We start from the raw sequence: 15,396 nt of genomic DNA on the forward strand, positions 1-15,396 counted from the left end.
TATATGTGTGGAATATAGTATAAAACACCTATAGGTGAAAATGAACAGTGATTTTGCCTACCCTCATCACCATCCAAACTTCATTGTGCGGTCACAGTTTTTCGATAGTGTTTGAAGTGTGTGTACATCTTAGTCAGGCGCCATTAATAAAAATATGAAAAAAATAATTTACAAAATATAAATTGATCATTTGGATTTATGAATTAAGAGAAATTAATTTTCTAATATTTTAAATATAAGATTTAAAAATTTTAAATACAAAATAAAATATTTTCTAAAATTATATAGGACCCTCCATAAATATAGGGGCCTAATTTAGAACATGTGGGATTGGGTGCGGCCTATGTGTGGCCACCAAAAGGTGGCATACCCGGACTAACTTGTTCTCTAAGATTGGGTGATAGTTACGTCTTTGTTTGCTGGGTTATCTTTTGGGTATAGCCAACTTACAAAGTTGAGTATTTGAAATATTTAGTAAATCTTTGAATCAAGATTATTTGATCCAAGAAATAAGGATTATATATACTAAAATAGAAAGTAAAATATATATTTTCTTTATTTAAAGATTTGATGAGAATAGATCTAGGAAATGGAGGATAAGGCCCTAACTTATCTCTTTAAATCCTGATAACCCCCTAAAATTTACGGAGGTATTTTGGTCAATTTATATTATGCGAATTATTTTTTTCATATTTTTATTATGTGTGCCTCACTAATATGTACACACGCTCCAAATTTCAAGTAATTTGGATTTATAAAAAAAATAAATAAAAAATAAAACATTACTGGATAACTGTGACCTTACGATGAAATTTGGATGGTGATGACGGTAGGCAAAATCATTATTCATTTTCGCCTATATGCGATGGGAAGTGTTTTCCTATATATAGTATTTTGGCCAATTTATATTTTGTAAATTTTTTTTTTCATACTGTTATTAGGTGCGCCTCATTAAGATGTACACACGCTCCAAATTTCAAGTAATTTGAATTTATAGAAAAAATTGAAAATTAAAACGCTACAAGATAACTGTGAACGTGCGATGAACTTTGGACGGTGATGAGCATAGGCGAAATCACTATTCATTTTCGCCTATAGGCACTGTGTAGTATTTTCCATATATATAGATACACACAACGCCTATAGGCGAAAATGAATAGTGATTTTGCCTATGCTCATCAACGTTTAAAGTTCATCACACGGTCACAGTTGTTTGGTAGCGTTTCATTTTTCATTTTTTTTCTAAAAATCAGAATGATCTCAATTAAGGGATGAATTTTGGATAGTTAAACAAAATGGTAATTGAAACACTACCGGACAATCGTGACCATGCGATGAACTTTGGACGTTGATGAGCATACGTGAAATCACTGTTCATTTTCGCCTATGGGCGTTGGGAAGACTTTTCCTATATATATATATATATGACAAAAAATGTTGCACACACACACACTCTTCATCTTAATAATTAATCTCTTATCACCATGTCATTGGAATATAATGAAACCACACTTCTAGAAAACCATAATTGTGGTATTTGTATGACTCAATTTATACCATATATATGGTTAAAATGAGTTCCTTCCAACAATTAATCTAGACCGTCCATTTGGTGAATTTTAAGATCTAAGCCTTTATGAATTCAAAATCAATATTTTTCTTTTTTAACATTGTTAATTTAATCATTATAGAGCTATATAAAAATTTTGAAAAGAAAAAGAACATTCTAAGGTCTAGATCTAAGTGTCTCACCAAAATGGAAGCCTTATGTTAATTAGATTGAGAAAATACTTTCTAGATTGTGTTTTAAAATGTTCTCTTTCACAATTGTTTATTAGAATGAAAATAATGCATATTTAAACATTTGGATCAAACAAATGACCCTAATATAGTTTTTTAATATTGTTTTCTTATATTACTAAAAAACCGTTGCATACTATCAATCCTATATATTATCTCTCTCTCTCCCTCCCTCTCTGTAGTGATGATGCTCATATCAAAAGATTTATGATATGCAAAATAAGCTTATTTGCATCAACCAGACGGAGTAGATGTACAATATATAGGGGTGGAAATGGATCTAGACCTGACCTAGGATCCATCGGGTATACCCGACACGGGTCTAGGTATGGGTCCAACATTTATGCCTAGTGGGTCGGTTCTGTTAATACGTGTGTGTGGCCATGGGGCCTTAAACATGCAATATTTCTCTCTCTTATAATTTAATACTTATCACTAAAAAAGATAGCCTTCTTAGAGAGAGAAAGTATCATTATTTAACGGCTAGAAAGTAACCACCTACTTCCCAGGATTACAGGTCCATGTTTTATTGGAGATTTCAGGAGGAAGTCGAACGTTGGAGAACAACCTCCTCCATCCCTCTTTAAGAAGGGTTTCATGGCCATGAAGAGGGACACAGAAATTTACAGAGTTCTCACAGTTCTGGTAAAAGCCTGATCTTTACGATCTATAGTCTCAAGACACTGCCCCTAATCCTAAGAGTGGGTCCATCTCTTCCCTCAAGTTTTTTAACATTGGTATCAGAGCAGGTTGTGGAAGTGTGGTGGGCTCATAATCTACAGGTCTCAATTTTTTTTGGTAGTTTATATCTTATTTTTTTCCTGAGTTTAGTTTACAGTAACTTTGATATTGTGCTTTATCATTCACGTATATCTTGTTGTAAATTTTTTCTAACCTTAAATTTAATAGTCTGAATTTATTTATTTATTTATTTTTTATGAATTTTTCTCTATTAATTTACTGCTCCTCATTTACGATTCAGTGTTTGTTTTTCCTGGTATTGTTAGTTCTGGAATATTTTCTCTCCGTAAATTATTTTGCCATATTTTCTCTCTGTAGATTGCGTTTGCCTTACGTGATCATAGTGTACTCGGATAAATCCTCTATTTAATCTTTTGTAGAGAAAATTAAAGAGATAGAGACACTAGAAGAATCATCAAAAGAATTGGAAGAGAGAGAAAATAAGTTTAAGGTTATTGCAGAAGAGTTATCTGGACTTAGCATACTCCTCAATATTAGGTTCTCTCCCTACGCCTCAATATTAGGCTCTCTCTAGAGTAGGAACAAGTTGTGCAGTTATTTTCTCTCTATATAAGATCAAGTTGCTGATACAATACATACTTGAGCCCACGGTCAAATAATAGAAAATAAGGCAAATAATTCTTCTCTCTATTTTCTAATAAAATTAATAATAATAATAATAGTAATTTGTAAAGACTGTCTAAAAATTTTCTTGTACTCTATGCACGGTAGCTGAGCATCTAAATTTACATATTGTTATATACTTTTTTACTGACCGTGGACTGCTGAAAAGCAGGCTGTTGGCATCTTCTTTCTTCCATCTTTTCGTTGCCGAAAATTAGTGCATATTTTTTTTTAATCTTATTATGCACGCGCCAATTCTATTGGAGTAAAGGCTTACATATCAATTGTATGTATTTATTTATTTTATCTTTTTTTGTGACCTATAATTTAGGGATTTTCGACATATTTTATTTGCATAATAATTGTCACTGCATTACATAATTATCCTATGCTTTGATCTCTTTAAGTTAAAAAAATTTCATGATCTTGATTTTGTGATTTTTTTTTTTTTGTGTTTATGCAATGTCATAATTGTTTTTTGAAAAATATCAAATATTATTGTAGACTCTTTATCTTGTGCTAAGACATATTCACATATTTAATGAAAATTATTCTTATGCAAGATTTGACATAAAAATAGTTGTTGCCTTACTTTATTAATTTTTTGTTGCATCACAGTAGTACGAACATAAACTGTTCGGGAAAATTTTTCTTTGAAGTTGCAGCTCATTGAGAGTTGGCAAACTTATTGATTTAGTTAGCAGACAACCTTTTCTTAAACACAATTAAATTTGTTTTTGAACTTTTAGGTATTATCTAAAAATTTAAAATGGCATCTAAGCTAGTCATGTCAGAATTATCCAAACTTGAAAAACTCAACGGGACTAATTTTTCTATGTGGAAAAGTAAAAATGGATATATTCTTTTTCAAGATAGGGTAGATTATATCCTAGAAACAGAACCACCGGTTTTAGAGCCTAATGCCAATGGTCAAGCCAGAAGGCGACTTGAAAAATGGTTAAAAGATGACAAAGTAGCTAGAACTACTACGTTGAGCTTTATGAAAGATGATTTAATTAGAGTCTTTGAGGATTACACCACAACTCAAAGTATGATAGATGCCCTATCTGAAAAGTATGGGACCACTTCTGAGATCCATGTACAATTGTTATTAAAAAAAATACAATTGCAAAATGAAAGGAACGGACTCAGTGATCGAGCATATCAATAAAATGACAGTGCTTGTAAAGGACCTTGCTACAGCAAAGAATCCAATCCCTGATCGTATGCAAGTGTCTATTGTCCTTAACAATCCCTCCATCTTGGGAGTCTGTTGTAATTGCATTGAACCATTGTGCACAAGGGATAACCATGTTAAATCTTCCCATGCCTCTTAGTATTGAAGCTGAGAGAAGAATGATGAAGAAGTCAAATGAGCTCCACTTTGCCCAAAGTTCAACTTCTCAGATCCTCAAGAAATCTTTCAATTATCAGAAAAATAATAGGTATAAGGGAATGATGAGAAATTTTAAAAATCAAAAGAATAAGGTTGAGAAGACCTATTTTTATTGTAAAGAAATTGAGCACATCAAGTTTAATTGTCTTAAGCTGAAAAATAAAAATAGGAATCAAAACAACGACCCTATTCGAAATAATCAAAATAAGAGAAATGACTTGATCTGCGTAGTCTTATAATCGATAATTGTCGATCATGACCTGAGAAATTGGTGGGTCAACTCAGCCTCTACTCGACATATCTCGAGGACCAAGGATGGATTCACAGAATTGAAAGAGATTACAGTCGGTAACCAGTGGATTTATATGAGAAATGACACCTACTGTAATGTACTAGGTGTTGGTACTTTCAAGCTATGTTTACCAGGATGAACAAATCTCTTATTGACTGATACATTGTATGCGCCCAATATGAGGCGCAATTTGACTTCTGTCCCAAGGCTAGATGACAAATGTTATGAAATAAGGTTCAGGTTTAATCGGGTTACCATTGTGAAGCATTTTAGAGCTTTGGTGTACGATATTAAAGTTGACAATTTGTACCGACTGAATATTAATGAAAGTTCATCATTTTCTGGTTATATGGATGCTTCTTTTTATGCTTTTATGTGTATGGATTATCCATATTTATGGCACTTAATATTAGGATATATAAATAAAGACAAAATGAATCAAATGGTTAAAAGAGGCTTGCTCCCTAATTTAGGAGATATTGTATTCCAAACATGCGAGCCATGTATTTCTGGTAAATTAACTAAAAAGCCTTTTCCTAAAGGGAAAATATCTAGTGAACTACTTAGTATTGTTCACTCTGATATATGTGGTTCATTAAATGTGAAAACACATAGAAGTATGGAATATTTCCTAACATTTATAGATGATTATCCACGTTATGGATATGTATACCTAATTAGTAAGAAATTAGATGTATTAGAAACATTTAAAGAATATAAAACTGAGGTAGAAAATCAGTTAGGTAAACATATGAAAATTCTTCGAATAGATAAGGGAGGTGAATATTACTCCGCCTTATTTTCTAAATTTTGTAAGGAGTATGGTATAATTCACCAAACAACTAGGTCCATGATGAGCCATTCAAATTTATCACCTCATTTTTGGGGTGAGGCTCTCAACACTGCAATATATATCATTAATCGTATTCCAACTAAATCTATAGACTTGACCCTATATGAATTATGGACAGGTAAGAAACCTGACCTTACTTTATTGAAAGTTTGAGGTTCTTGGGCACATGTGCTTATACCACCACAAAATAGAGATAAATTACAAAGTAAAACTATAAAATGCTCTTTTATAAGCTATTCAAAAAATTCTAAGGGGTATAAATTCTATAATCATGATACTAGATCATTAGTAGAGAGTCGTGATGCTCATTTCAGAAGAAAATATAGATGATGAAAATATTTTAAATAATCCTATTGACTTACATGAAATTAATAAAGATAAGGGTCTAGAAGACCCTGTTTCTCAAACTGCCTCTACATTTGGTGATAATGATTCAATTGAATCAAGTATATCAGATAGGCCAAAACGAACTAGAGCCCTACCTACGACTTTAGAAGAATTTTATGTATTTATGAATGAAGATAATTACTCTTCAATGAGTGATGATACATTAGATGAACCTCGTAGCTACAGTGAAGCTATTAGCTCACATGACTCAGCTGAGTGGACTCAAGCCATGGATGATGAACTTAATTCAATTAAAAGAAATCAAGTCTGGGAGTTGGTTGACCTCCCTAAAGATAGAAAAGCCATCGGTTGCAAATGGGTCCTAAAAAAAAAACTTAATGCAAATGAATCCATTGATAAATATAATGCTAGGTTGGTAGCTAAAGGATTTACCCAAAGGGAGGGCATAGATTATGTAGAAACTTATTCTCCAGTAGCAAAATTTTTATTTATTAGGATCATCCTTACATTAGTTGCATATTATGATCTAGAATTATTTCAGATGGATGTCAAAACAGCTTTTTTAAATAGAGAATTAAAAGAAGATATATACATGAAACAACCAGAAAGATATTTAATTAAAGGCCAAGAAGACAAAATATATAAACTTAAGAAATCTTTATATGGTCTAAAAGAGTCTTCTGGGCAATGGTACTTTACTTTTCATAATGCAATCACTGAAATTGGTTATATAGCCAATAGGTTAGACCATTGTGTATATGTCTGGAATAATGAAAGCAATTTTGTTATATTGTTACTATATGTTGATGATATTTTGATAGCCAGTAATGATATTGACATGATTAACCATACCAAATCATGGTTAAGTTCCCATTTTGAAATGAAAGATATGGGAGAAGCCTCATATGTATTGGGCATTAAGATAACAAGATATAGAACTTCAAGACTTCTATGTTTATCTCAAAAAAATTATTTAGAAAGTGTTTTAAAGAGATTTAATATGGAAAATTGTAAGTCCATAGGTACACCTATTTGTAAAGGCTTGAAATTATCAAAGAAAATGTGTCCATTAAATGATAGTGACAAAGCTGAAATGGAAAGAATTCTATATGCTCAAGCTGTAGGATGCATAAATTATGCCATATTGTGTACAAGACCTGATTTGAGTCATGCATATGGTCTTGTAAGTAGATTTCAGAGTAATCATGGGACGGCTCATTGGCAAGCTGTAAAAAAGATACTAAGATATATTCAGAAAACTAAAAATTACAAGTTGTGCTTCCAAGCTGACAACTTAGAGGTTACTAGGTGCTCTGATGCAGATTTTGCAAGAGACCCAGATGATACAAAATCAACCTCAGGAATTGTATTCTTCTTTGGAGGTGGATGTGTTTCTTAGTCTAGTAAGAAACATGGTTATGTAGCACGATATACTATGGAAGCCGAGTATATTACTTGTAGCATTGCTAGAACTTATGCTGTTTGAATTAAATGCTTTATAAATGATTTGAAGCTGGATATAACCGATGGACTTGTTAAAAATTTTTGTGATAATCAGGCTGCTATTTTATCAATTAGAAATGAAGCTTATAGTTCCAAGGGTAAGCACATTGAAATTGATTATCATTATATTTATGATATTATTGGAAAGAATGAAATAACTGTAAGTTATTTGCCATCTTCATATATGATTGCAGACCCTTTAACAAAGGGACTGGGAGCAGAAATATTATCAAAACATGTAGCTTTGCTAGGACTTAGAAATATTTAAGTCGGGAACTCCCCAATGTGATATTTTTTGATGTCTTGGTCATGAGAGGAAAAACCGAATTAGCATGAAAAACCATGACATGACTTTGGATATTTTTGTTATAAGATGTATAACCGCACTTGCTTGAAAGCCTCATGACAAATATATGCACATAAATGTTAAATTCAATAGTATTAAAGACTTTATGATATTTCAATATATCTGGTCTTCATGGCTAATTGGGAAATGTTGGTACGTGTGTGTGGCCATGGGGCCTTTAAACATGCAATATTTTTTTCTCTTATAATTTAATGCTTATCACTAAAAAAAGGAGGCTTTTTAGAGAGAGAAAGTGTCATTATCTAACGATTAGAAAGTAACCACCCACTTCCCAAGATTACAGGGTCACGTTTTCTCAGAGATTTCAGGAGGAAGCGAATGTTGGAGAACAACCTCTTCCATCCCTCTTTAAGAAGGGTTTCATGACCATGGAGAGGGACACAGAAATCTACAGAGTTCTCACAGTTCTGGTAAAAGCCTGATCTTTGCAATCGATAGTAGTCTCAAGACATTGCCCCTAATCCTAGGAGTGGGTCCATCTGTTCCCTCAAGTTTTTCAACAAGTTCTGGGTCCAAAACTGGACCCGAACACTATTTGGGTCCGAGTCCAGTTGGATCCGATCGGCACCTGTAAATTATTGGAGATAAAATACTTCAAGCCCTATTCGCTTGGCTTGAAATCTAATGACAGGTGATTGTGACCTTGTTATGGATATACGATGGTAAAAAAATGGAGAAAAAAAAAAACAAAAAGAAGCTCATAGTGAGGTTAGCAATAGACCCAACCAGACCCGAGGCACGATAGGATAGATGCCGGACCCAACAAGTACGGGTATGTGTCTAATTCTTGGACCTGACGGTTCAGGTACGGGTCCAAAACCTGGACCCAAATACTATTTGGGTCAAGGGCTGGGGTCCAGCCGAACCCGACCCGTTGCCACCATCCCTAACAATATACTCCTTTGGGAGCATAATTGTATGTATGCATGTGCAAATATCATCCAAGCCTTATCCCAATTATTGTATGTATGCATGTGCAAATATGATGATACTAATGATGTATAATATTATATTTTGTATATACATAATGATACATCATTGCATATAGCTGCATGTGAAAACACAAGCGTACTATCTATGATCATACTTACATACTAGACATGTATCCTCCCTTAATGCTTTCAAGTGAAAATTAAAATAAAATAATAACAAAACAAAAAAAATTTATTTTCATTAATATTTTTAGAAGGGAAAATATCTCCATATCTCTTATTTTTAGGTTTCATTTATTGATAAACCCAATGTTTCAAAAGATATCTTCTGACCTCCTAAGCATTTTAAACCTATTTTTTAACCTAAACAAATGTGAAAAAGACATATTTTTTTTAAACCCAATCCCGCCAAACTTAAAACCCTATGTCTTCTCTCTTTCCATATTTCCCATTCTTTTTCTCTCCACAAAGAGAGCACAAAGCTTCAATGGACATCAATAAATATTTTTAGTTATAGATATGGTTCTCAAAAGACATTCTCTAAGCTTTCAAAGGTTACTAAAACACACCTTTCACGGGTAGAGAAAATGGGGGAAAAATTTGTCGATCACAGGGAGAGAGAAAGAGTTGGAGGAGCACGGGGAAGAGAGAGAGTGAGAGACAGAGAAAATGGGGGAAATACGGAAAGGGGTTTAGCCGATGGAGAGAGAGAAAATGTGGGTTTGGAAAGAGAGAGAGTGAGACACGAGGAGAGAAAATGTAAGAAATACAGAGAGGGGTTTGCCAGATGGGGAGAGAGAAGAGAGAAAATGTGGGTTTGGCAGATGGGGAGAGAGAAAACGTGAAGGGAGAGAGATTTAGAAAGAGAGGATGACTTTTAGAAAAGACATGTCATTTTAGATTTGTTTGGCCTAAATTAAATTAACTCAAGGTCAGAAGAAATAAAATCTACAATTTTTATGCCCCAATATATCTTTTAAAATATTGAGTCAATTGTGAAATGAAATCTAAAAATAGGGGGTATGGAGATATTTTTCCTTTTTTGAAAAAAATGACTAATATCATTCTCAAAAATATCAATCTCAAATTTCCACAGTAGATGTAACCAATCATATAAGATCTTATAAAGTTGAGGATTTCATTTTATTTATTTTTCACAAAATGGATTAGCATCTTATTTCTTCCTTAGAAGGGATTGCATGGACATGCAAGCTCTCCTTTTTACAGTAAATGGAAAAATATACGATGAAACCGAACAAAAGGCCTAAACCCTAAACCTCGCCACAACGAGCAGGTGCAAAGGAAAGCATTCGCTTTCCAACATCATACTCCACCACCCTATTTTGCTGAGCCCAATTTCCTAAAATGGACATACCCTGAGAAGCACCTAGTATTCCCAAGCAAATCATATGTCCATCATCTAGGGGAATAAATGAATTCTCTGGCCCATTTATCCAGTCGGCGTTACCTGAAAAGTGGAACGTAATATTCAGTAGTCCGGTAATATTACCGGAATCAGGGACCTCGAAACAAAGACTAAATGGCCTGGGAGGATCAGTCTTTGGAAGATCGATCGCTTTCTCGACTTCGTCGGCCAGTTTATCGTAAACATCAGGCCCCAGGATAGTCAGAGAGGTGCCTGAATCTATCAGGAACGGTTCTCCATTTTGGGTTGGATCAAAGTAAAGTGGAGGTATGTCTAGCCTCTTGGACCCGACGCTGATGCCTGTTAGATTCAATAGAAAGAAGGTAGGGTTACCTTCGAGCTGAATCAATTGTGTGCTTGAAACATCAGACGCCTGGATATCGGCATTCTCGCCGAAATTCAACACACTGGTCACATTCTCGTCGAGCCTTGATGGTAGGCAGTACGAGAATTTGTTTGAAATCGACCGCCCTAATTGTGAGATTAGGGATAAGGGTCCGCCTCCAAGCCCAACCAGGCCTTGCTCATTATCATTGCCAAAGGACCCGGCGTTTGAAGTGCCACACCCGAACGCAAGTCGCTTGATTTTGGCACTGGTTCCATGAACGGTAGTCTGTTTAGCACTGGTGGTCGAGGAAATAATGTCGGAAATGGTGGATTCCGGGGTTTCGAAGATGAAGGTTTCAGATAAAAGTGGGCCACTGGTGCTCGATCCATCGCCATATGACATGGAGTACTGGCAATATTCACCATAGCACCCCGCATCCATCGCAAGGGCTTGGCACTGGGGGGAAGAACAAGCTAGTTGTTGATATGTGGAAGACGATTTGGGGTCGAAAATTGGGACTGATTGGTTAAAACAGCGTTCACAAGGGAGGCACTGAATCCAACTTAAGTCGCTCCCCGTGTCGGCAATAAGCCAGAAACTGTTCACCGGAGTCCCGACCCCGACCTTCATGAGGAACTCATTAGGACCTGCCTTCACCGTCGATTGAAGCTTTGATGGCGAAGACTCGGCAGCGAGAACCAAGCTCATGTGGCGTAGGCGGGAGATGGAACGTTGTGCAGAACGCTGAAGGAGGTCGGAGGGAGAGGCAGAGTGATCATACAGGGGGGAGAAAGGAGAGTCGCGATGGATGAGGGCCACCTTGAATGAAGATGGGTTGGAAGTGGAGATGTGTCTAGAGAGAGAGGACATGGGGAGAGAGAGAACGAGAAGAGAGAGATAGAGGGTTCTTAGAATCATCATTGGCTCCATGACTGAGAGATGTAGGCCTTGAGGGTTTAGAGAGAGAGAAGATATAGTAGTGTGCCTTGCCTGAAAAATTGGTAAGTTTTCAACACATTGATTTTGTGAGGCCTCTAATAATTGAGTAATCTTCTTCCTCTCCATTAAACTGGAATTTTCACTATAATTGAGAGATTTCACTCTCATGATTCTCTCCATTTATGAAATTGTTTTAGTAGCTATGGCAGTTTCACTAAATTTAAGAGATCTCTCTCCATGATTCTCTCCATTTATGAAACATTTTTTAGTACCTATTTAGGGAACTTTTTACATAGATAATTCTCTCTCTCATTTAGTAATATTTGCATTTAGTAGACTCTTTATTTTGAAAAAGCTTTTATACCTCCATATCTTTCCTTGAAAAGGAAATTCTGCCATTTTCTACAATTGTTATCTTTGCATAGTGTCTTATGGGGAAACTGTGATATTTATCCTTGATTTTCCTTTGAAATCTCAATCGGCATGATCTGTTAATCCATGCGTTAATTTGCCATGACCAAGTACAAGTATCTGTGCCTGGGTTAATTTGCAAAATTTGAGGACATCTTTGGAATGTACTTTTAGATAACGTGTTTTACTGTGTGTACTTGGTAAAATTACCAATTTACGTTTCGGTCTATAATTTCGGTACTTTTACTGTGAGGTCAATATTCATTGATTTTTATTTTATTTTTCAATCTTGACTTAGAATATAAGCCGTTCAAACCCATGGGAAATATAGAGAGAGTAGGACCTCGCAGTTAAATTCCAGAAGGTATGGATCCAAATGTGATTTTGATAATTTTACCCCTAAAAAAAAAAGTAAAGACGCAAAATAAGTTTGGATACAAAATAACGATCCATATATTAGGATATCTTATTGTGAGGTTCAAAGTTTTTTAGCTCCTCTAATGTCATTTACCCTTGGTTAGAAAGTACTCCTAATCGCTTCAATGTTTGAAATATAGAATCATGGGCAAAAATAGAGAGAGTATGACCCTGCAGTCAAATTACTGAACTTGTGGATCCAAACGTAAATTAGGTAATTTTACTCATAAAGGAAAAAGTAAAGACGCAAAATAAGTTTGGATACATAAGAATGGTCCATATTTTAGGATGTCTTACAGTGAGGTTCAAAGTTTTTGAGCTCCTCTAATGTCATTTGACCTTGGTTAGAAATTACTCTTTTGAATGCCCTAAACTTAAAAAACTGTGCTTCGGTATTTCAAAAGTTGCTTCCAATTGACCAACGGCAAAATGATTTGGTTTTTGGCGGGTTCAAACGATTTATTTTCGAACCACTTAAAAACAAAAAGAAAAAAAAATAATTACATTGATCAAAATATCCATAACAGATGAATTACTTAATATTCTACTTATTTGCAACAATTCCAACCATAGTTAGCAAGTCGGGGACTATCAATAAATCGACTCACCATAAAATCGAACACAAATCGTTTTTATTTTAAAAAGGTGGATGAAAAAATCGGGTAAAAAATGCGGATCAACAAAAATACTTCATATAAAGATATTGTTAATATATCGGATTAGGCTAAAAAAATCAGAGTAAAAAAATTGGATAAATTTATAATATTAAAAATTTTAAAATTCTAAAAAATAAAAATTATGTCAAAGCCATCAATAACTAATTCATCTATAAAACTTTACTAGACTAATATAATTAAGTCAATTAATTTAGATGCCTCGTGATTTTAATGCAATCCTCCAATATTGAATACATAATTAACTAGTATATACCAAAAAAAATTGTACCATATAAATATACCCATTACATACCAAAAACAAATATACTATATAAATTTATTCATTAAATACTTTAACATCACACCTACTTAGCAGGTACAAATAAAATATATGATTTTTGTTTTCTCATTACAAGCATTTAACTATAGTATGATGGTCACTATGGTCATACCATAGCTATGGTTAGCGTTTTATGTTTTTCTTTACTTGAAAAGAGGCCTGTAGAAATTTGGGTTTCACAGCTCCCTGTTTACGGATTAGAGAGAGGAGGAAGAAGGAAGATAAGAAGAAGGTTACTGTTTAGAGAGAGGAGGAAGAAGGAAGATACAAAATGGGTTGGGCTCATAACCAGGGTTTATAGAGATAGAAGAAGGAAGAAGAAAAAAAAAGAAAAGGCCATAGGCTTCACAAACCCTAATGGAAAAGGCTATAACTGATTTTTAGAAAGAGAAAAGAAAGATGGGATGCCGATTTGAGATAGTTTGAAGATGGCTTTTTTCTCTGATTTGGATGTTGTTTGAGAGAACGCTTTAACTATATTGATTTGTCAAGATGTCTTAACTGATTTTCAGAGGGAGAAAAGGTAGAGGGTTTTCCATTTTCTCGAGGAAACAACAAGCAGAGCAAAAGGATTAGGTTTGGGGAGTAATCCTATATGTACAATTTCTTGCTCCTTTAAGTTTACAATTTACACTATATTGTTTATCTTTGTTATCAAATAATCAAAAGCAAACTATTGATTACTTTGTCATGTAGTTGCAGTCTCTATTTCTTATTCATTAGTAAAAGACTATGTTTTGAGCTCTAATTTGTGCCATAAACAGTATTTTAATAAAAACAATTATCACAAATAATCACATAAATATGCATGTATATGATTTTCTTTGCACAATATATTACTTTACAAAATGATTTGCTATAAACAATATTTTATTCACACAATAATTTTCCATAATAACACTGATATCTGCATCTATTTGTTTAATTTTTTTAAAAAAAGGGAAAAAAAAATCATACCTTCAATATGCAACTGTGGCTTCGAAGAACATAGTGGGGATAAAAATTCCTATTTTAGGTTTTTTTAAAATAATATTTTTTTTCAAAGGCATGAAAGTAGCAATGGCTGCAATACACAAAGCATGAAAAAAAAAACATTTAAAAAAAAAAAATTATAGGTAAAAAAGATGCAATTTTTTGGCCAGATTTAAAACGTATTATTAAAAAAGTGCATTTTAAACGTTTTTAAGAAAAGTACGCTAATTTTTCAGACCTCTTCCAAAAATCTCCGTTTAAAGCTGTTTTTATAAAAATGCCGATTTTTTGAAAAAATCGCCAATTAAATGGCAATTTACTAACTATGATTCCAACTCAACATAATGTGTTTTTTTAACGGTAGTTTGAAATTAAATCTGTAATTGTTTCATAATTTGATCTTGTGTTTTTTTAACGTAGTTTGAAATTAAATCTGTAATTGTTTCATAATTTGATTATTACCCTAAAACAAGCTTGTGTTTTGGGATATTCGAAAGGATAGGTTTGGACCACCCAAACACGCCAACCCGCTATCTTCTCTTAAACTCGTTTGAGTAACTTTCCAAAGCTTGTAAGCCATAATAACATAGGTGGTCCCTCCCTCTCTAAGCCAGAGCTCTTGAACCCCCAATCCTTCTCTCAAACTCGTTTGAAGAACTTTTCAAAGCCACGCTTCTCTTTTCACTGGTAAGCACTACTTTCTCTCCTTGAGCCATAGTAACTGGTTTGCATAGGTGATCTCTCACTCTCTAAGCCAGCGCTCTTGAGCCCTAATAAGAGCATAAGATGCTCTCTCCCTCTTTAAGCCCGGTCCTCCGTCTTTCCCTCCCTCTCTAAGCCTGTGCCTTCTCTCTCGAGCACTAATAACTGGTTTGCATACGGTCCTCTACCTCTCTTTAACCAGTTATTTTGATGTGGATAAGCCCTACCTCTTTAGTGTCGTCCAATGCCTCAAAATTTTCTACTGCAACTACCAAATCTTTTAGTTTACTAATCAAACTTCTTCCCATTTTTTAACTTGTAAGATTTTGAATTTGGTATCTATAAAAAT

General features: G+C 34.1%; 1 protein-coding gene across 1 annotated transcript; it reads right to left on the reverse strand.

Annotated features, from left to right (window-relative positions):
* Positions 1-9,974: 9,974 nt before the first annotated feature.
* On the reverse strand, positions 9,975-11,628 carry LOC18426245 (aspartic proteinase CDR1). Its single transcript, XM_006832903.3, has one exon. The coding sequence runs from the start codon at positions 11,538-11,540 to the stop codon at positions 10,128-10,130; it is 1,413 nt and encodes a 470-aa protein (XP_006832966.3). The 5' UTR covers positions 11,541-11,628; the 3' UTR covers positions 9,975-10,127.
* Between the last annotated feature and the right edge of the window lie 3,768 nt (positions 11,629-15,396).

Source organism: Amborella trichopoda, chromosome 1, assembly GCF_054954075.1.
Source record: "Amborella trichopoda isolate Santa Cruz 75 chromosome 1, AtrichopodaSantaCruz75HAP2 v2.0, whole genome shotgun sequence".
Classification (NCBI taxonomy): domain Eukaryota; kingdom Viridiplantae; phylum Streptophyta; class Magnoliopsida; order Amborellales; family Amborellaceae; genus Amborella; species Amborella trichopoda.